Raw genomic sequence first — 22,185 nt, 5'->3', positions numbered from 1 at the left:
ATATATTTAGTAATTGTACAAACGACTGAGGACACAACTCCTTCAATCTCCCACTTGTCCGAAGGAAAGTGTGCAATGTTAAAATACCTTAAGTCACTTAATGTTTAATTTGATAGTATGATAACATCTCTATGTTTATCCATACTAATGTCTAATTCACGCATTTGATGAACCTATTGAAAATTGTAAATTACTTTGGACATTTTATTTAATACTAAACCATAATTAAACAATAGAACTTGAAATATTTATTTTATAAACATAATATCAAGAAGCATAATACTAAAAAACAACCATTTTAAAACTATTACATAATCACAACCATTCTCCAATGTGCCTAATTCCCATAGCCCTTGTATGGCTATCATGTATAGGCTGTGATAGAGGTTTAGTCAATGGATTAGCAATGTTCGCATCTGTATGTACTTTGCAGATCCTGACATCTTTCCTGTCTACAATCTCGCGAATGAGGTGATATTTTCTCATTACATGTTTGGACTTGTCATTTGATCTTGGTTCTTTTGCTTGTGCAATAGCCCCATTGTTATCACAATACAACTCAATTCCCTCCAGAGCACTAGGCACAATGCCTAATTCCGTCAAGAACTTCTTTATTCAAACAGCTTCTTTAGCTGCTTCAGCTGCTGCTAAATATTCTGATTCCGTTGTAAAGTCTGCTACTGTGCTTTGTTTGGAACTCTTGCAGCTTACTGCTCCTCCATTAAGACAAAAGATGTACCCTGATTGTGAGCGGTAATCATCTCTGTAGGTTTGGAAGCTCATCAGATAACCTTTAACAACTAACTCATTTTCACCTCCATATACTAGAAAGTCATCCCTTGTCCTTCTTAAGTACTTTAGGATGTTCTTAGTAGCATTCTAGGGCGTCATGCCTGGATTTGATTGGAATCTGCTACACATGCTCAGAGCATACGAGACATCTGGGCGAGTACAGACCATAGCATACATGATGGATCCTATGGCCAAAACATAAGGAACCGAACTCATCTGTTTTAGTTCATCAGAGTTAGACGGACTCTAAGTCTTACTAAGTACGATGCCATGTCGCATAGGTAGAAAACCTTTCTTAGAGTTTTCCATTCTAACCCCGCTTAGGACCTTATCAATATAAGTACCTTGGCTTAGACCTAGCTTCCTTTTGGACCTATCCCTATTGATTTTGATCCCTAAAATGTACTCTGCATCTCCTAGGTCTTTCATAGAAAAACACTTTCCTAGCCAAACCTTTACAGATTGTAGCATAGGAACATTGTTTCCATTGAGAAGTATGTCGTCCACATACAAGACCAAAAAGACTACACTGCTCCCACTAAATTTCTTATACACACGGGCTTCTTCTTCATTTTTGAGAAAACCAAACTGTTTGATAGCCTCGTCAAATCGAAGATTCCAACTCCGAGATGCTTGCTTCAATCCATAAATGGATTTTGGAAGCTAGCATACCTTACTAGGATTTTCAGGATCGACAAAACCCTCTGGTTGTGTCACGTACACATCCTCTTGCAAATAACCATTCAAAAAGGCAGTTTTCACATCCATTTGCCAAATCTCATAATCATAATGAGCTGCAATGGCTAAGAGTATTCGGATAGATTTAAGCATGGCTACTGGCGAAAAAGTTTCATCATAGTCAATACCATGAATCTGCTTGAAACCTTTTGCAACTAGTCTTTCTTTATGAACAATTAAGTTCCCATCCTTGTCTGTTTTCAACTTAAAAACCCATATGCATATAGGTGTTACCCCGTTCGGCAAATCAACCAAATTCCAAACTTGATTTTCAGACATGGATTCCATCTCGGATTTCATGGCTTCATGCCATTTTTCGGAGTCTTGACTCATCATAGCTTGCTTATAGGTGGTAGGCTCTTCACATTCTAAGAGTAAAAGCTCTAAGCTCTCTGTCATCAAGAAATCAACGTATTTCCTAGACAGAGCTCTTGGCCTATCAGGCCTACGTGGAGCTACAACAACAGAAGAATCATTTACAACTGTTTGTGAATGTTCGCATGAATCAAATTCGAGTGGGACAGTAGGAGTTTCATGCGTTGAATGCGTCATCTCCTGAACTTGACTTTCATCTTGTCGGGTCATCTCTAACATGGTGTAAACCACGTCCATTTGTTGCTCATCTCGAATTTCTTCGAGAGTTATATTTCTCCCACTTGGCTTTTTGGAAACAAATTCTTTTTTCAAAAAGACACCATTTCGAGCAACAAACACTTTTTGCTCTGTTTGGTTGTAGAAATAGTAGCACCTTGTTTCTTTTGGATAACCCACAAAGAAACATTTATCGGATTTAGGTGCAAGCTTATCAGATTGTAAACGTTTTACATAAGCTTCACAACCACAAATCTTAGAAAACTTTGGGACTTTCCTAGTCCGCATCTCATATGGTGTCTTCTCCACAGCTTTTGATGGACATCTATTTAGTATAAAAGCAGCAGTTTTGAGAGCATATCCCCAGAAGGATATTGGAAGATCAGCAAAACTCATCATGGAGCATACCATATCTAATAAAGTACGATTCTTCCTTTCAGATACACCAATCAATTGTGGTGTGCCTGGAGGAGTTAGTTCGGAAACTATTCCGCAACCCTTAAGATGATTATCAAACTCTTGACTCAAGTACTCACTACCACGATCAGATTGTAATGCCTTAACTTTCTTGCCAAGTTGATTTTCAACCTCATTCTGAAATTGTCTGAACTTTTCAAACGATTCTGACTTCTGCGTCATCAAGTAAACATAACCATATCTACTTAAATCGTCGGTAAAATTAATGAAGTAACTGTAGCCACCTCTAGCATTAGTATTAATTGGTCCACATACATCTGTATGTATTAGGCCTAATAGCTCACCAGCTCTTTCTTCTTTTCCTATAAAAGGTGATTTTGTCATCTTACCAATCAAACATGGTTCGCATACATCAAATAATTCATAATCAAATGATGTGAGAAGTCCATTTGTATGGAGCTTTTTAACACGTTTTGGACCAATATGTCCTAGACAACAATGCCAGAGATATGTGGGATTTAAATCATTTGATTTTTGCCTTTTAGTGTTTATGTTATAGACATGGTTGTCTAAATCCAGTATGTATAAACCATTAATTAATTTTGCAGTGGCATAAAACATCTCATTTAAATAAACAGAACAACTATTATTCTTTATTATAAATGAAAAACCTTCAGAATCCAAACATGAAACTGAAATGATGATTTTGGTTATTGCTGGAACATAATAACAATTATTTAGTTCTAATATTAAACCATAAGGGAGAGATAGACTATAAGATCCAACAGCTAAAGCAGGAATCCTAGCTCCATTGCCAACTCACAGATCTACCTCTCCTTTTGCCAATTGCCTAGTTCTTTTTAGTTCCTGCACATCAGATATTATGTGAGAACCACATCCGGTATCTAATACCCAAGATGAAAGACTAGCTAAATTAACTTCTATAACATAAATACCTGAAGAAGATGCAACACAACCATTCTTCTTATCTTCCAAGTATTTAAGGCAGTTGCGCTTCCAATGCCCAATCGCATTGCAGTAGAAGCACGTGTGTTCAGCAGCAACCTTTTGCTTCTTAGAAGAGGGTTTTGGCTTAGTTTTGGAAACTTGTTTCTCTTTTCCTTTGCCAACTACCTCCTTCTTCTTTCCACCCCATTTCTTCTTAAAACCTTTCCCTTTGTTAACCATAAGAACATCCTTCTTTGGTTCAACAACTCTAATGTTCTATTCAGCTATTTTAAGCATCCCATGCAATTCATGTAAGGTCTTCTTCACACTAGTTAGTAGTGAAGACGGAATTCTTTGTATCCATCATGAAGAGAGCAAAGCACTATATCATTAGCGAACTCTTCGCCATAATTGACTCCAAGTCGTCTTAAATTTTCAAAAAGACCGATCATTTTGAACATGTGATCATGAAGCTTTTGCCCAGGCAAGAGTTTTATATCAAGCAACTGTTTTGCTGTTATATACCTCTCTTGACTTGCCAATTCTTGAAACATAGATCTCAAGTTTTGGATGATGGAATAAGCATCCATAGTCTCAAACCTCTTTTGAAGATTTGGTTCCATCATTGCCAACATGAGACAAGTAATTGGCATAGACCTTTCACGAATACGTTTCTCATTAGCTTTTTGAGCTTGTGTTGCATTTTCAGCTAGAACTGGGATTTCGGTATTAAGGACATCCTCCATTCCTTCACTTTTGAGAACAATTCTCAAGTTTCTTTCCCAATCGAGGAAGTTGTTGTTGTTCAACTTATCCTTCTCAAGGATTGAACGCAAATTAAACGAATCATTGTTACGAGACATGGTATCTACATATTAGGAAAAATGCAAGAATTAATATTATGTTTTTAATAAATAGCTAAAATTCAAAAATCATAAGCTATTACTCATTATTTTATTTAAAAGTGTCCCTATATAAAATAATGATTCCAAGATCCTTTCACAAGTAATTTAAGCGGACTTGGGCCCTGCCCTCAAGTTAAATGATCCAGGTAAGTAACATCTTTACTAATTATAACAATTATAATTCTTGGTCGATAAGTGTCATCTTATGTTTTAAACTTATCTCATTGTCTCTAAGTCCAAAACTTTGCTTTTTGATAACTTAGTTGAGCATAACCAAAACAATATGTAATTCCCTTCATAAAATTACCCATACTATCCTATGACTTAAAATGATGCTTTGCTTGGGCAAACCCACCACATAATTCACAAGGCCTCATAGGTGTTGAATTGGAAAGACAATTAGCTCAATATTCTTTTAGGGACTTAAGTTATATAATGTTGGTTATTTAAAGTGAACTCATTAACAAACAAGCAACATTCATAAACTTAAAGAAGACATTTTTAAAACATAAATAAAATGCAATAAAATTAAATGTGATCTAGTATGGCCCCTAACCCTTTAAAATCTAATTTACTTGGGCCTTCTTCTTTGATTCATCTTGGATCACCATCCTCAATTCATCTGGATTTCATAGCAAGCTCGAATCTCCATTCTTGATTCTCCAATCATAACTTACTTAATATGAAAAATTTAAATAAACTATTTAAAATTACAAAAATACATAACGATACGCAAATCGTATTTAAGATTACAAAAATACGTAACAATACGTATATCGTATTTTCTATCTTAATTTGGGCCATACTAGTCACAGCATGCAATTCATAATATCAAATATATATTAAACATGCAATCAACTTATTTTAGTAAACAAGATTATATCAATCAACATTCAATATAAACATTTTACTAAAATAACATACAATATTGATTCACATAATCAAACTCCTTTGTTTTAAATTCAATTAGAACTTATATATGGAATTAATCATTATTAATATATAATTTGCATAATTGGAATAATAACTCAAAATTGGAATTTTGCTCAAAAATATCTAAATAACTTAAACAAATTTCCTATTTTATCTCAAATTCGAAATTAAAGATAAAATAAAATTGAATAATATCTTTTAAATTAAAAACTGATTATCTTTTAAAAAAAAAAATTTAATACATGCTGCCACGTCAGCCAGAAAGAATTCCAGCCAACGCAGCAGCAGCCAATAAGAACAAAATTCCAGCCACCAACGTCGACGCCTGAAGACGCCTGAGCCACCGCAACCAGCCAACGCTCACTGACTGCCGCGTAACCCTTGCACGCGCAGCTTGAACGCAGCCACGCCACGGTGCCGCGACGAAGAAGAAAAACGAGTCCAAAATACGAACAATTTCGAATCAAAATAAGGATGTTGGGTACGGTTGCCAAGGAAATTCATGAATGATGATGTTTCATGTTTAAACATGTGTTTGAAGTAATGTTGAATTATTACTGATATGATATACTATCTGTGACTTTATTATATGAATAATGAATTGTTTTTAAGTCGTTAAATTTACGTACGTTGTACTGTTGTAGAGTATCTATCAACCCATCATCTTCTTTATCATATTTGAATTGATGGGATGCATTGCTTACTCCTATGATCTTTGCACTACTTCCATAATATGTATGAGTGTTAGTATTCTGTGTGTTCCTTTTTGCATCACCAATTTATTTTACAAAAAATATTATTTAAAGCGGACTTTCATTAATGTTATTGAAAGATAGTTACATGTAGGTAGACTTGGTTATTGAACAGGGTAGCTCAACGATAATAGGGTTAGGGCTAAGCTTATTGGGCCCTTATCGGATAGGGTCAATATAGGGCCAAAATATTTGTCCAATTTAATGCACAAAGAAAATAGATAATGTAAAAAAAAATTGCATACTTATTTTCGTATACATATTTACTTAATTATGACTTTGTCCAATATTTATTTTAATTGATAGTTTGTTAGTAAGCCCATTATCAACCCGCTAGTGACCCTATAAAATATGACCCTTTTTAACCCGATTCTCACTGACCCGCCCAATAACCAGGTTTTTAGCTGTAGGGCAACTTTGATATGCTTTATGGTAACTTCAACCCATTTAACATTAAGTTTTAACTTGTATTGACTTTTATTGTAATTTAATTGGTATTTTCTAATGAATAAATGTTATCAAGGTTAATGTGATTAATTTTATATATTATAAGTGTTTTTTTTATAGATAAATTTGATGTAAGAAAAGAAAAGTTAACTTCATTGTATATAAGAGTAAATTTAAAAACATATGTAACATACATCCGATTGTATCTAGCAATGCACAATCGGTTGTAAAATTTGCTCAATGAGCAAAATTTGTACTAAGAGTTATTGATATAAAAATATGGCTTTGTTCATAAAATTATTTTTTTTGAAGGAATAGCTTTGTTCATTTCTACTTTGTATTTAAATGGGCAAAAATAATTTCTGTTTGTAAAGTGAAAAGGTTTATTTGGGTTGAAATTTTGGACCAACAAATGATACTACCTTTTAAGTACAATTGGCCCAAAATTTGACTTTCATTAAAGCCCATTAAGCCACTTCTAATTTTATCAACAAACCCATGTGTTACTGTAGTGATTCAGGGATATGAAATTTGACTTTCACTAAAGCCCATTAAGCCACTTCTGATTTGCTCATAGAAAATGAAATTTTCAAGGGAAATGTAAATTTTCACAGCATAGAAGATAACTCATCAAGCTCACTCCCCCTCAGGTGAGTGAATTCATACTATACATTAATACATAGGAAGTTATTTCCTAAGATATACTAATTCCAATGATGTCAACCAAACAATTTTACATATGCAATTCGTAAGGGAAAAAACCTCCCATGATATATGATTTTATGTGGGAATTTATTTCCCATGTTGAACCAAACAAGCACTAAGTCCAAACAAACAATATGGGTATTTTGAAATCAAATAGGCACCATTATACCCATAACATTTTTTTTAAGGACTAATTAGATAATTTAGTTTTTTAAAATTATAGTTTAGTTCTTATTGAATTTGTTAAGCTATCTTCCCTAATCAATTAAATAGTTACTCTCTCGTTTGACTTTTGCACTATTTAAATATGTCGTGTCAATTTTGACTTGATTTTTCACTAATATATAAAAATCACATGCTATTACGTAATATGTTGTTGGATTAGTAACGATGTAAGATTTCATAATATCAATTTTATAATTATTAATAATAATTAAATAAGGATATTGATGGTCAAAGTTATGTCTCCTAAAAAATGTTGATCAAACTATTGCATTAAAAAAAAAAGGTCTATGTCATCAAAAAAATTTTGACTTTTGGATTTAAGACTCCAATAAATTATATCCTTAGCCTCTTATTTTACATACATGATACATCCCCTACTTTTCAATTACTAATCTACACCAGGGCCGTCTTAAAGTTTTTGGGGGCCCTTTGCTATAAAAAAAATATGAAGTTTTGATTGCTACATTTTTATCCACTTAAAATTTAAAATAATACAGCTAAATAGGTGAAAATTATTAAAGGGTATAAACAGCAAAAAAAAATTTAAAAAAAAAACTAAGTCAGAGATTAAAATTATCAAAGGCCATTAACAAAATAAAAACATTTATCAAAACACCAAATAAATAAAAAAAATTAAAAAAAAAACGGAAAATTAGGATATCACCGAAAAAAAATAATAGTAAAAAAAAATAATAGCCGGCCCTGATCTACACACTAGTATAAATTAATAATTTATGTGTGTGTGTGTCTGGGATAGCCTAATGTGCGTGTTGGAATGGAATCATAGAGTTTTTGTTGATCATATTGACGACGTATGTAATGATAATGATACATTCAGGTAGCTAAGATGTCTGCTCTACGTGCTGCTAATGAATTACTTTCAGTTGTTATTAAATTCATAACTTTCTGCTTTATTCGACCTAATCAAATATCAATCAATTAAGTATTCAAGTTAAAAATCTATATATTTTGTTCTTGAAAGGGATGCTTTATAATTGAAAATTAAGTCGTGATTGCCATCCATAAATATTTGCATGATTTTGAATAAAGAAAAAAAAATGTCCACCAAAAAAAATGTTCAAATATCCAAATGAAGTAATGAAGCTGGCAACTGGAATGGTCGGTATTAGTTGTTTTCAATAAAAATTAGTTAGTTCAATTTGTAACATCTTGTACGAATCTTTAGCTCATGGGGTTCATATCTTCAGCTCTGGCCCACTGCAAACTCCCCTTGTTTTGGAGATAAAGTGATCGTCTATGTCAATTCGAAACAATGACGGTATAGGATACAAATCGTGTTTGAAGTAACTTTTTATATGGAAAAGAGTGATTTAAAAATATTACACACGTAAAATGTTAGGTGTCATACGTAATCCATCCATTTACACACCAGAATTTCTCTCTGATATATTACATACGCTTTATTTAATATATTGATTTATTGTTGACTGGTTCACTTGACCTGTTTAAGTCATTAAAATCAATCATGCATTTTGAGTCAATAGTTTGCATTGCCTATTTATGAAAACCACTGGCTATTAAATTTGACTTGAAGCCAAGCCAATAAATTAAAGACATTTACCTTGTCAAAAAAAAAAAAAAAAAAAAATAAATAAAAATAAAGACTTCTACAAAATCAAGTTAATGCAATGCAAACCTGGCCTTAGATTGCATATTTACAGCCACTAATAGCCTCTTTGTCAAACTAAATTAATGCCTAAAGTTTGTAGCTTATTTGAGCCAATAGGAAATTATTCTCTTCAGTTCTCTTCCCTGCTTTCGTTGGAGAATACATAACAAAATACGTCTAATATATTTAGATGATAATATTCCTGCCATCCAAAGCCTGTCTTTTCCTTGTCTTCATCCATCTATTAAAGCAATTCATAATGTTTACAAGACAACAATTATTTTATCCCTATCTTTACATTATTGATCAATGTAGGGAAAAACTGTTGTGTTTCACGTATAGTATTTGTTTGGGACAATAATTTTGCTAAGATTGAGTATGTATGGGCTAACTAGAGTGATCCAATCGAGTGTAAGAATGCTCCAATTATTGCAAAAAGTTTTTAGTATATTATATCATATTCTTAATTAGGTAAGATAGATATAATCAATTTGATCGTAGAGATGGATAGTCATCAAAGAGATATTAATTGGAAAGTCCCCGAGTCAAATTTAATTAAGCGCTTAACATCAAAGACAATTTAAACCCATGTTGTCAATTAATTGGGCTCACTAGAGGCTAGAGACTACTAGTCTCTGAAGGTATATCTGAACTCTGAAGGTTGCCAAAGCTATAGTATGTGAAAACAAAGAAACATGATAATTTGCGTTATATTTGTATAGTTGTACATCATCCAATTTAAGTTAATTAGTTGAGGTTAGAGCTGGCATAAATCTTATGCTTAACTTCAATAGCACCTTCCCCACCTGTCTTGTGTTCTCATTTGAACACAAAAGGTCCAAAGTACATATAGAAAGTGATGTACTCCCTCCGACTATTTTAAAATTTACTCTTAATTTATCCTTCTTTATCACGCCACATGTTCCACATTATACAACGAAAAATATAATAATACCAACGTTTCTAAACATTTTAATCCGAAAAGTTAAAAGGGAAACTATTTTCTAACTCCTATTTTTACAACTAAGTACGTTTAAGAAAATAATTGTAGAAGAATTACAGAGTATTATATTTTAGGATACTCAATCATCGACGGAAACACCAATAGTTCAAGAACATTATAGCCTCATGGAAATCTAGTTGAACCTTAAATATCAACCTACCACTACCAAATAAAGTGAGTCAACGATTTGTTAATACTCCCTACCATATATATTTTGGTGATCACTTGCAATTTTGTGGAATTAAGTAATGATTTTCCATATGTACTCGCTTAGAATACAGTTGTATCAATATCATTATTCGACCGTTGCTCAATCACTCTCTTGTAAGATTGGAAACACAAACAATAGTAGTTGTAAACAAAGTAATCAAAATTGTGGATCATCTCATACTATAGAGTTGGAATACACCAAAGTATGTATATGTAACATGTTACATTCAATTGCCACCTAGCTAGCTCAACCTAGCTATAACATCTATGGTATTTATGTATTTTTGCTCAACTAGTATTACTTGCCCACAAAAATTGACCCCATCCTAAGAACAAACAAAAATAAAATCTAAATAATCAATGACAAGAAACAGATCATCAATCATACAACAAGCAGTCACCTTAGCTTCCAAAAGAATAATTAGTGAGTTGCCCAGAAGCTGCCTAGCTTTTGTGCCTTGTCCTCCTCCTCGTCCATGGTATCCGCTAGTGCGGTTCCCCTGGTCTCCGGCAAGAATATAGCGAACATTCCACAACCGGCGATCACAATCCCAAACACCCCGTACGCAATGAACGGGTCCTTGCGCCCTGCGGCCACCAAGGGCGGGGCGAAAGCCCCTCCAAACACGAGGGCTTGACGGGCCATAGACACGGCCGAGTTGCGAACACAAGTAGGAAATAGCTCGATTGTGAAGATTAACATGAGGTTCAACCCGGAAACAGCACTAAGGAATGAAAGGATCTCAAGCACGGCTTGTAGGATAATCAATTGCTCAAAATATCCAACCACAACTACCAAAATGCTGCACAATCCACTCAATAATGTGAACCCAACTACAGCAATTTTCCTATCAAGTCTATTAATCAAAACAAATGTCAGAAACGACCCTGGCAATTCCGCCAATGCGTTAAGGGTGACACTCACATAGAGGTTAAAGGGCAAATTCCCAAGGGCTAATGGCATACCATAGTAAACCACTCCAATCCCAATACACATCACGGAAACCGTTACTAGACGTCGAAGGGCCCATGCCCTCGACATTAAGACCCTCATCGCGGAGTACACATCAGTGTCATCTCCGCGAGGGGCCTCCTCCTCACCAAAGAAACTCAAAGTGAGTTGGCTTTGGTGTAGGGTCGCAATGTTTTTTAGCGCATCCATTGCCTCCTCGCGCCGCCCTCGAATAAGAAGCCAACGCGGGGATTCCCTAACAAACACAAAAACAAGCACACAATATACCAAAGCTGGGATCGAAGCCCACATATACATCGCTCTCCATGACTCACCATTAGTTAAAAAGGCGATACCGGGTAAAGATAGAAAACCAAAAGAGAAGCAGACGAACCCAATCACACCAACTTGTCCACGCCACTGTTTACCCACCACTTCAGTGGCTAACACCAATGAACATGTACCAATAGCCGCCCTTCCGAACCCCGAAACAAATCTCAAAAACGCATAAACCCATATATTTTCCGAGAACAAAGCTGTAAATATACCTGATAATGACATCGCTAAGCACGAGATCAACAAAAGATTTTTACGGCCGAGCCATGAGTCCGCCAACGTCGCCAATACAAGGCCACCAATAAGACAACCGATGAAAAAAGACGAGGCCGGAAGCCCCGTCAGAAAAGAGTTGGCGCATTGCAAGCCATACTCCGATATAATTGTTGCCTTCCTAGGGGCGTCCCACTCCCAAGTCGCGCCCTCAGGAATGGCACAAATATCAGTCCCACACGAGCCCGACGTGCAATGCCACGCGGGCTCAGCATCAGTAAAAATCGAGATAAACGTTTGCTGGGCGTCGAACGCCCAAGCAAATGACACGAGAATACATTGGAAAACTTGTGCACACCCTAAGTTTCCAATGCATTGCTCGATTCGATCATTCACAATTTGATTTTTGTTACGGGGTGGGTGACGATAATCATATTGACTAGAATTATGATCATCGCTTTGATTTGAGAGCAAAGGAGAAGAATCCCCCATAATTTTATTTTTCTAGTTTATGTTTTTTTGGGGATTTGGAAGAATAATTTGGAGTATATACAAAGTACTCCGTATAAAATTAAAGAAATTAATTTATAATTTTCTTGAAAGTTGTGAATCTGTGATGAAAAAGTTCGCAGGTATTTAAGGGAATGAAGAAACATTTAAGGACAAAAATCAATTGGGATCGACCAAAGCATGTGAGTTAAAAATCGTGAGTCATAGAAAATGACGTGGCGATGAATATGATCCTACGGTGACAGTACAATTCCAGAGATATCCCAGCCAATCATATTTTGACAGCTTGTCATTTCGGTTTATTTTAATTAATTGTTGGAGTATATGATTTGATTTTGATTAAATGAAATTTTAAAGATTCGCAGTCCTAAAATAATGTTAGTTTTAGTAGTGGTAGAACTCTAGCGAGGAGGAGCTCCAAGTTTTGTGGTGTATGTATTCACAATTTTGGAGTTTCCATTTTGTCCTTATAATAAAGGGAATTTATGCAAATTTAGGGAGAGTGATTAGGGGTACCGGTGATAATTAAACAATATTAGTGGATTTTCTGTTTTTATGTGTGGTCGAGAAATATCAAAAACACTGATTTTAGCTCAAATTTTATAAACTTTTAACTAAAATTATTATATTGGTTGCGCTTATATTTATAAAACACCCCACAAAAAAATACCGTTAAACATATAGGCGGGTTAAGATTTTTTTTTTTTTTTTTTTTTATGATGTGTCAAAATTAGTTCATAAAAACACTCGATTTTTTAACGTATTAGTAGTCTAAACATGTCATATTTCTGAAACTTGATGTCTATATATATAAAAGTTGTCAACAATTAATATTTACAACAAAGGAGATATCCATATAAAAGTTGTCAACAAACTTTAAGTATAAGGAATGAATTCTTCTTGAATCCTTTAATTCTATTCTAGCTATATATAGCAAATTATGTACCTATTCTATTAATTGAGATCAAATTATGTATCTATTCTATAATTTTCAAATTAAAATATGTATCAAATTAAATAATAATTTTCATGAGTTGCACAAATCTTGGTTCATGAAGCTTGACTTTATTCTTCATGTTACAGCATTTAACCTAAATTATTACTCCGTAATATAAAAAAATTTAAATAATATTGTTGAGAAAATAATATACAAGTAAAAGTTAGAACAAATATAGTTATAACTAGAAAAGGCTAAAATTAATAAGCTTAGGTTGAGTTTTATGCGAGTTAATTAAACTCTATTTAAGCTTGAAAATTGTCGAAATTCTGCTGCAATTTAAATGTAATTATAACAAGCCCAATTTCAGCGATCCCGATTCACTCAATTAGGTCCTTAAATTTATGGAAAATGATAAACATAACCCTTAGTACTATGTATAAGATGCTAATAAGGAAATATTGAAAATAAAGTAATTTAACATTAATTACACCGATCTACATGTGATTTTATCATGAATTCCCAACTTAATTCCATTATAGGAAGTATATTTGATGTTTATATATAGCCATAAGGGCTACTACATATATCATTACCTTAAATTTATTATCTCAAAAAATTACGGTATGAGATATAAAAAGCTAGTGTCACCTCTTTATCATGTTTATTTTCCGAAACCTACATTTAAAATTGACACCTCTTATAGTGTTATATAATATGTCTTGTGTATTCCCTGCAATAACAATTGGGAGGGGATTGGAACCTAACCATCCAGAACTGATCTTCGAATCTGGATTAGCCCAAAGGGTGAACCAGGTGAAACACCAAAAAAAATAAAAAATAATATGACTTGTGCAAATTTAATTGGTGCATGCCTAACACGTACTATTAGTTATAACTTGCAACCATCTGTCTATATCAACTAAAAATGGCAGGGAAGTCCACACTCGTTCTTATAGCGAGACAAGTAGTAATACAAAAAACCAAAATGTACAACAATTACTAATTATACTTCATATATTAAAGAGTAGGTACCTAATCTTTTCAAGCAACGTACCTTGCGTACCAATAAATATATCATTTGACATACCTTTTGTTAGGGAATGAAGATTATTGACGCTACAAATGCTCAATATCTTCAAAAACATTCTCTTATTTAGTTATTTCTAGTGTTTACTTGTTCAATATTGTTTTAGTGTTGTTCCTTATTTATAGGAAATATTATTCCTAATTATAATTATTGTACTTATTTTTTGTTCTTGTAACTCTATATATATCGCTGTATATTGCTGGATATTCATTCATCAAGAAATACAATCAAAACTTCTTATCTTATATGGTATCAGATTGCTTTTGATCCAAATCATCTCCTACATTCCTCTTCTACTTCGGTCTACACAAGCACATCATCTTCCATTGATTGGCACCATCGTCTAGGTCATCCATCGCTGAATATTTTTCAGCGTATAATTTCATAAAATAAATTAGATATATCTAATATTTCCATTTTAGATTGTAATTCATGTGCTCGTAATAAAAGTCACAAACTCCCTTTCTCTACTTCTTCTATTAAATATACTGCTCCCCTTGGTCTACACTGATTTGTGGACATCACCTGTTTATTCCCATGACAACTACAAATATTATCTCATTTTTGTTGATCATTATTCCAAATACATTTGGCTATACAACATAAAACAAAAATCGGATACAATATATATTTTCCTTCGATACAAAGTGCTTGTCGAAAAATATTTCCAACTTCCTCTCAAAACACTTTATTCGGATAATGGAGGAGAATATCTTACTCTTCAACATAATCTCACTATTGATGGCGTCTCTCATCTCACTACTCCCCCTCATACTCCCGAAGATAATGGTTTTTCTGAACGCCGGCACAGGCATATAGTTGAAACCTTCCTCTCGATCTCTTCTCCCACATGCAAACATGCCACTTTATTTTTGGTCTCATGCTGCCTCCACAGCAACCTACTTAATAAACCAGCTTCTCACACCTACTTTGAACAATGTTTCCCCATATTTCAAACTATTTGGTCACAAACCCAATTACACAAAGCTTCGTAGTTTTGGGTGCTTATGCTACCCCTGGCTTAAACCCTACACTTCCCACAAACTCGACCCAAAATCTAAACCATGTGTATTTATTGGATACTTCTCCTCTCAAAGCGCATATTATTTCCTTGATCCCTCAACTATGCGCATTTACACATCTCGCCACGTTCACTTCTGAGTCTATTTTCCCATATGCTTCCTTAAATCAATCGCCATGCACCTCCTTTGATGATTTAATTAACCAATGGGCCCCTTTATTAATTCCATCCCTTCTACCAACATCATCATCACCTTCTCATGCTCCACACTCTTCGGCTGCTGTCTCCCCATCATCTACTCTCAACCCCACAGACTCATCCTCAAATTCTTCATCTTCTACGTCTACTGAACCTTCGCCATGTTCAAACTCTCCCTCCTCATCTATATCACTCCCTTCACCTTCTGTTTTGCAACCTCCGCCCAGCTCTCCTCAAATTGTTACTCGCCTTCAACATGGCATCCGAAAGCCTATAAACAAACTCAATCTCAATGTCGAAGTTCATGAAACTTCACTTCCCAAAAACATTACTCAAGCTCTAAAGAGTCTGGTGTGGCGGAAAGCTATGAAAACCGAAATACATGCTCTCCAAAACAACAACACATGGTCTCTCGTCCCTTCTTCTCCTTCCCAAAACGTAGTGTGCTACAAATGGGTGTTCCGCATAAAACGTGATAAAGATGGTGCAATTACACAGTACAAAGCACGTCTCATGGCTCGTGGTTTCACACAACGAGTTGGCATTGACTATGGGGAAACTTTCAGCCCTGTAATCAAGCCTACCACGGTACGGCTAGTACTATCTCTTGCGGTTACCAATGGTTGGCCCCTGCGTCAATTGGACATAACAATGCCTTTCTTCAAGGCACACTCACTGATGATGTATTCATATCCAACCCCCTAGTTTTGTTAACACTCAATATTCCACACACGTTTGCAAATTGAATAAAGCTCTATACAATTTAAAACAAGCTCCTTGAGCTTGGTGCACCGAACTTCGTCATCATCTTCTTCAACTTGGCTCCCGCAACGCTATCTCTGACCCTTCCCTATTCACTCTCTTTGCAAACAATATCACCGTATACCTCCTTGTATATGTTGATGATATAATCATCACTTCAAACATGCCCGAATTTCTAGACTCCTTCATCACACAACTATCAACACGGTTCTCTCTCAAAGACCTTGGAACCCTATCATATTTTTTAGGAGTAGAAGTCATGCCTCACCAACATGGTTTATTCTTGAGTCAAATCCGTCACATAATTGACATACTATGCAAAGCAAATATGGAAAATGCAAAACCCACTTCTACCCCCCTTGTTGTTCATCCCCCACTGACCAACACAGGAAAGCCCCTTCCTGATCCTTCACAATACCGAGCTCTCATTGGCAGCCTTCATTATTTGAGTATTACTCGCCCAGACGTTGCTTTTGCTGTCAATAAATTAGCACAGTACATGCAATGTCCTACTGATTTCCACATGCAGTCACTTCATAGGCTTCTAAGGTATCTTAAGGGTACTTCTACCATGGGTCTTACAATTCATAAAACTACTCCTATGACTCTTCATGCGTATTCCGATGCTGACTGGGCTAGGGATAAAGATGACTTCATCTCAACAACTGCATGTGTGGTGTACATTGGCAAGAATCCTATATCATGGTCCTCAAAGAAATAGAAAACAAGAGCACGGTCCTCCACTGAGGCCGAATACAGGGCGGTTGCTGGCTTGCTGCTGCCTCTGCTCAACTTCTTTGGGTTCAGAATCTCCTTCATGAGCTTCTTCACCCTTTGCCCTCTACTCCAGTCATATACTGTGATAATGCTGGAGCAACATATGTCAGTGCAAATCCTGTATTTCATTCCTGCATGAAACAACTTTCCTTGGATTATCATTTTGTGCGAGAAAATGTTCAAGCCGGTAAGCTACGTGTAGCTTACATATCCGCGTACGATCAGCTAGCAGATACACTTACAAAGCCTCTGCCCAAGCTCACATTCACAACATTAATCAGCAAAATCGGTCTGTCATTACCACAACCCGTTTTGAGGGGGCGTGTTAGGGAATGATGATTATTGACGCTACAAATGCTCAACATCTTCAGCAGCATTCCCTTATTTCTAGTGTTTACTTGTTCAATATTGTTTTAGTGTTGTTCCTTAATTACAAGAATTATTATTCCTAATTATAATTATTGTACTTATCTTTTACGCTCTTGTAACTCTATATATATCACTGTATATTGCTGTATATTCATTCATCAAGAAATACAATCAAAACTTCTTATCTTATACTTTTGAGGGAGATATACTTCGTACATGAATAATATCTATTGTATCAAAATAATAATAATGTAATAAGGCAAAAAGCTAACGAACATTCTAGAGGCGTTGGATAAGATAACTAAAAGAAGAAATATTAAATTTAAAATGAACATTAATTATACCAATTGATGCGTGATTTTAGTATACATACTCAAATTAATATCACTTTATAAAATATTTTAAATGCATATCTAATGCCCTGAGGATATTTGTTAGCAAGATCCTAATAATATTAATATCATTAATTGAAAAAGTGATGAAGGAAGGTATAATTTGTCCTGAATGCAATGGATCTTAAAAAGTACAATCTTGTATGATTGTATTTTTAGTGAGTTGTAACGTTAATGTTGTCACATGCGATGTGATGCGCTTTTAGATCGAGTATCGTATGTCTTTGGTTGAAATTGGGGGTATGGCCTTGTGGAGTTTAATTGCGATTTCTGTCCATTTGGGGACCAAATTTCAACGGGGTGATTCCTTACCAAAATTGAATAAATGAATGTATCACTATAATTAGGGTAGGACAATGATGGAGTATTAATGAATAATTAATTTATTGATTAATTATGTATCATTGAGAATTTTTTCACTTCATAATGTAATAAATGAGTAATAAAGAGACATAGGTGGGACGGATTTACATTTATTAATATAACATGAAGCATGTACTATGAGTGCGTTTTCCTCACTTTTGCCTTATAACAACAAGGTTCTTAGGATGATTTATCAACTATAAATAAGATTGATCAGATTTAATCAAATATAAAAATGTGTTATTATGTTGATTAGGTTCAATCAACATAACCCTAATTTAATAAGTTTAGGTGATGAAAAAATGCACGATCCACATACACATGAATGTTTCTTCCTTTGATTTAGTTCGTTGTATGACTTGTATCGTTTTCTTTTCGATGATGTCAAATAAACTATTTGCTTGAAATTTAATTACAATTGCAATAAATGAGATATGCATGCTTGCCCTACATTATCTTACATCAATAATTTATCTTAAATTCACTCTGCATGTACAAAGTTAAGTTGTGCTCCAATTTAACTTGAAGTTTAATCTCATTTACATCATTGGTTAACTTATACATCCTAATAGCTTAATTTTTTTTTCTTTTTTTTTTTTTTGAAAGCTTGTAATAGCTTAATTAGTTATCAATCTATCATACCCTCACAGTTGGCTTTTATTTTATTTTATTTTATTTTATTTTTTAGTTTTTTAATTCTCAACAAACCCCACTTACACAATATTTTACGTCATTCAATTCAATTTCCTAAAAACTATGACATGCAGGTCAAACTAATACACTTGAAAAAACGAAGAGATTAGCTAATTAAATTCACTTATATTATACGCTTCGTATGTATTTCGTAGGTATTCATCCTACTCCTTTATCTTACACAATATATTCTGTTATGTGATAGATCCATTTACTATACCTAAATATAATCCAATACATACGATAGTAGTCTACGTATGACTTGAGATATTATATCAATTTGCTTTGTCATCATCAGAATTATACGAATAATTACTCCATAATTCAACGTATGTATTACACATTTTTACGCAATACAAGTCTCTTTATACACCAAAAGACATCATTAATTACGTGGAACACCCTCAAAAATAAGTAACAATATTAATTTTATTCGTTATGAATGTGTAAGAACCTTTTACATTGCCAAACTCATGCATAAAGTCATAAAAAATTTGAGGATGTACCTCTCCAATACATTAATTAAACGACTAAGGTACATGACTATTGTCGTCCGATCATGACATACACATTAATAAAATTTCAATTTGCTACCCTAGATTTGTTTAGGACTTCTCATAAAACTTTATTGGTGAAGGTACATATTTAGAATAATGGAGAACTTACCAAGTGGGGTGTTATTTTTTTTTTTATTATTTTTTTTCAAAATATGTCCCATGTTAGTTTATGTGGCAATGGAGTAATTAACTGTATCATTACCTAACATGCATGTATGATTGGAAAAAGGTATCCCTAGTTTTCTTATAGCAATTATACAGACAAAGTATATATATACTATATATTTGAAGTGAACTTATCGATCAATTTGTATTTACACTTGATTAAACTCGATGACTCATATATATTATTTATAATTAGAAATAAACTTGTTATTATAAGGCAAATTAAGGAGATCGAACACACCCTTAATACTTAATAAGAATATGATTTTTTAGAATTAAGCAAGGGATATAGATCCGGATTTGAGATTTATAATACGTAACATACTATGCGCCGTGTCACATCAAATATAATACCTGTACTCGTACAAGAAGTAGCACACTGGACTTGAATTGAATTTTGTTTTCATGGTGGGGTGGGGGTGACAACTTGAAAATAATTGATTGCAACTAATGAACTTTACAACTATTTTACGCATGGAACTATGTCATATCCAACTCTTAATGAAAACAAAATTTTGACTTTGTCACGATATTTTCATTCAAAAAAACATGTAAGATTAAATTATTATCATGTGTTTTAATCTATATAAAGCGCAATACCATTAATTTATTATTTATATATATAATTCAATAATACTATCGCTATTCACTTGCAACTCTCTTTATACGCGGGTAGTTCATAAGCGTTTTAGTCAAGTGGTACCACAAAATATATCAACTGTTTAGAGTAGGTGTATAATCCATTAATCCGTGTACATTGTACATAAGAAGTGTTTACTACATTATAGGAAGTTGCCAAATAACTCAATTCTAAGTTGACCTGACCAGAAAGTCTTTTGGATAATTGCATTCCGTGGAGGTTATCTCATGTAATTACGGAGACATGTAATACTCCGTATGCGAGTTGGACTGTTAGTCGTGTCTACCAATAGACACGACTAAGTAATTGTGTTTGAGATCGATGTATAATATAATACATACTCCGTAGTATATATATTTTTACAAGGACAATGATTTATATAATGAATTTACGAAGGCCTTATTGAAGTGTATCCGAAGCTCCTTAATTCACATGTAAAAATAAATCAAGACTACGGGATGATATATTTTGCAACTACAATGATGATAGATGTATTTTGCGAGTTTTGTAAAGCAATGAAGACTAACCGTACCAGAAGTTAATTATGATGAATCTATAGATTGTGTGGATCGGAGTACCTTATGGGGTTTATTTTTTCACTCAGGCCGACAAAAGTAGGCATGAAAACACTTTAAATTATAGTTTGGTATGACAACGATAGATGCAACTTAAAAGATAGATTCTAGTAAAGAGAAACGGTGGTTCTATCATCTGATCTTATTGTCTCATACTCAGATTCACTTTGTTTTCTTAAGTTATAACTATTACTATATTCAATTCATATATTCAGTCTTTAGTTGAGTTGTAATACGAGTAGATGAGTTTCACATGCAATGAGGCATGCTCATACATTTGTCTTTGTCTTGGTGTGCTTTATTATTATTACTCGTATTATTAAGCAACATTATTATTTTTTTTCCGAATGAGTCACAAAGTACGTACAAAGGTACAACAGATCGATTTCAGCAACTTTGTAATTGCGATTTATAGGGGGCTACTTGGATCTGCGGGGCACGACTTTGCTTTATTCAAAAGGACAAAATAGCGTAGGGGTATAATTTAGACTAGTATTCCGTATTCTATAACAAGTTATTTTAGCATATGAGGTGGATTTTAGATTAGATAAAGTACGTGGTCAGGTGAGTAAAATGGAGAATTGGATGAGGGTTAAATTGAAATAGATGATGACTCTAGTGAGATAGTGTTCACTTGGTGGGACCGTGGGAGTGAGGACATAGATTAATTATGTATCTGTCATCAGTGATGGAGTAGGAATGAGGATTAAAGGATCAATATTTGCATCCGACTAACTAGATCTATATAAGTATATCATAATCAAAAAAAATTTACCTTGCAATTTGTCAAGGAAAATTCTAAAAATCTAACAAATTAAAATACACATTATTAATTTGAGTAATTGTGAGTGAAGTGAGTAAAGTGGAATGCCAAGAGAGAATTCAACTAAATTTTGGGCTATTTTTATCCTTGTAACGTTTGTTTATTACAAAAACCTGTTGGACCCCACATAGAAAACGAATCCATTATCACTTGTGTTTTGTGAACAACTGGGCCGTATAAGTTTGTTTTCAGTTACTATCCTTTTTTCCCTAAGCCCACCCATATGTTGTGGGCTTACTTGGGCCTATTCAAAATCTTAAGCCCAAGACCAGCAAGATCATGATTCTTGAAAAAAAAAAATTATGCAAATTTGCAGTGCTCTCCTCCAAGATCAAGATGCCATTATACTTGGTTGGAACTAAAAACAAGTATTGCAAAGTAATCTAGGCTTTAATCAGGTGAAAATAGACCCTACATAATCGTCTCAATTTTACTGCCCTAACCTCAAAGTGTCATTATGAGACGAACCAAATATGACCCACTTTTCAAGTTGCCAATCCCCAAATACAATTTTAA

General features: G+C 34.0%; 2 protein-coding genes across 2 annotated transcripts; both read right to left on the bottom strand.

Annotated features, from left to right (window-relative positions):
* Nucleotides 1–3,818: 3,818 nt before the first annotated feature.
* On the bottom strand, nucleotides 3,819–4,349 carry LOC110732208. Its single transcript, XM_021912126.1, has one exon. It carries the CDS (start codon nucleotides 4,347–4,349, stop codon nucleotides 3,819–3,821), a length of 531 nt encoding a protein of 176 aa, XP_021767818.1.
* Nucleotides 4,350–10,450: 6,101 nt separating this feature from the next.
* Nucleotides 10,451–12,511, bottom strand: LOC110732730 (organic cation/carnitine transporter 3-like). Its single transcript, XM_021912718.1, has one exon. The coding sequence runs from the start codon at nucleotides 12,287–12,289 to the stop codon at nucleotides 10,718–10,720; it is 1,572 nt and encodes a 523-aa protein (XP_021768410.1). The 5' UTR covers nucleotides 12,290–12,511; the 3' UTR covers nucleotides 10,451–10,717.
* Nucleotides 12,512–22,185: the final 9,674 nt, after the last annotated feature.

This window comes from Chenopodium quinoa, unplaced genomic scaffold (assembly GCF_001683475.1).
Source record: "Chenopodium quinoa cultivar QQ74 unplaced genomic scaffold, ASM168347v1, whole genome shotgun sequence".
Classification (NCBI taxonomy): Eukaryota; Viridiplantae; Streptophyta; class Magnoliopsida; order Caryophyllales; family Amaranthaceae; genus Chenopodium; species Chenopodium quinoa.
The sequence above is the reverse complement of the archived record's forward strand: the minus strand, read 5'-3'. Positions and strand labels throughout refer to the sequence as shown.

Bases quoted from the DNA above. Each gene is read 5' to 3' on its own strand.
- LOC110732208 (XM_021912126.1), bottom strand. From the start codon at position 4,349: ATGTCTCGTAACAATGATTCGTTTAATTTGCGTTCAATCCTTGAGAAG.
- LOC110732730 (XM_021912718.1), bottom strand. From the start codon at position 12,289: ATGGGGGATTCTTCTCCTTTGCTCTCAAATCAAAGCGATGATCATAAT.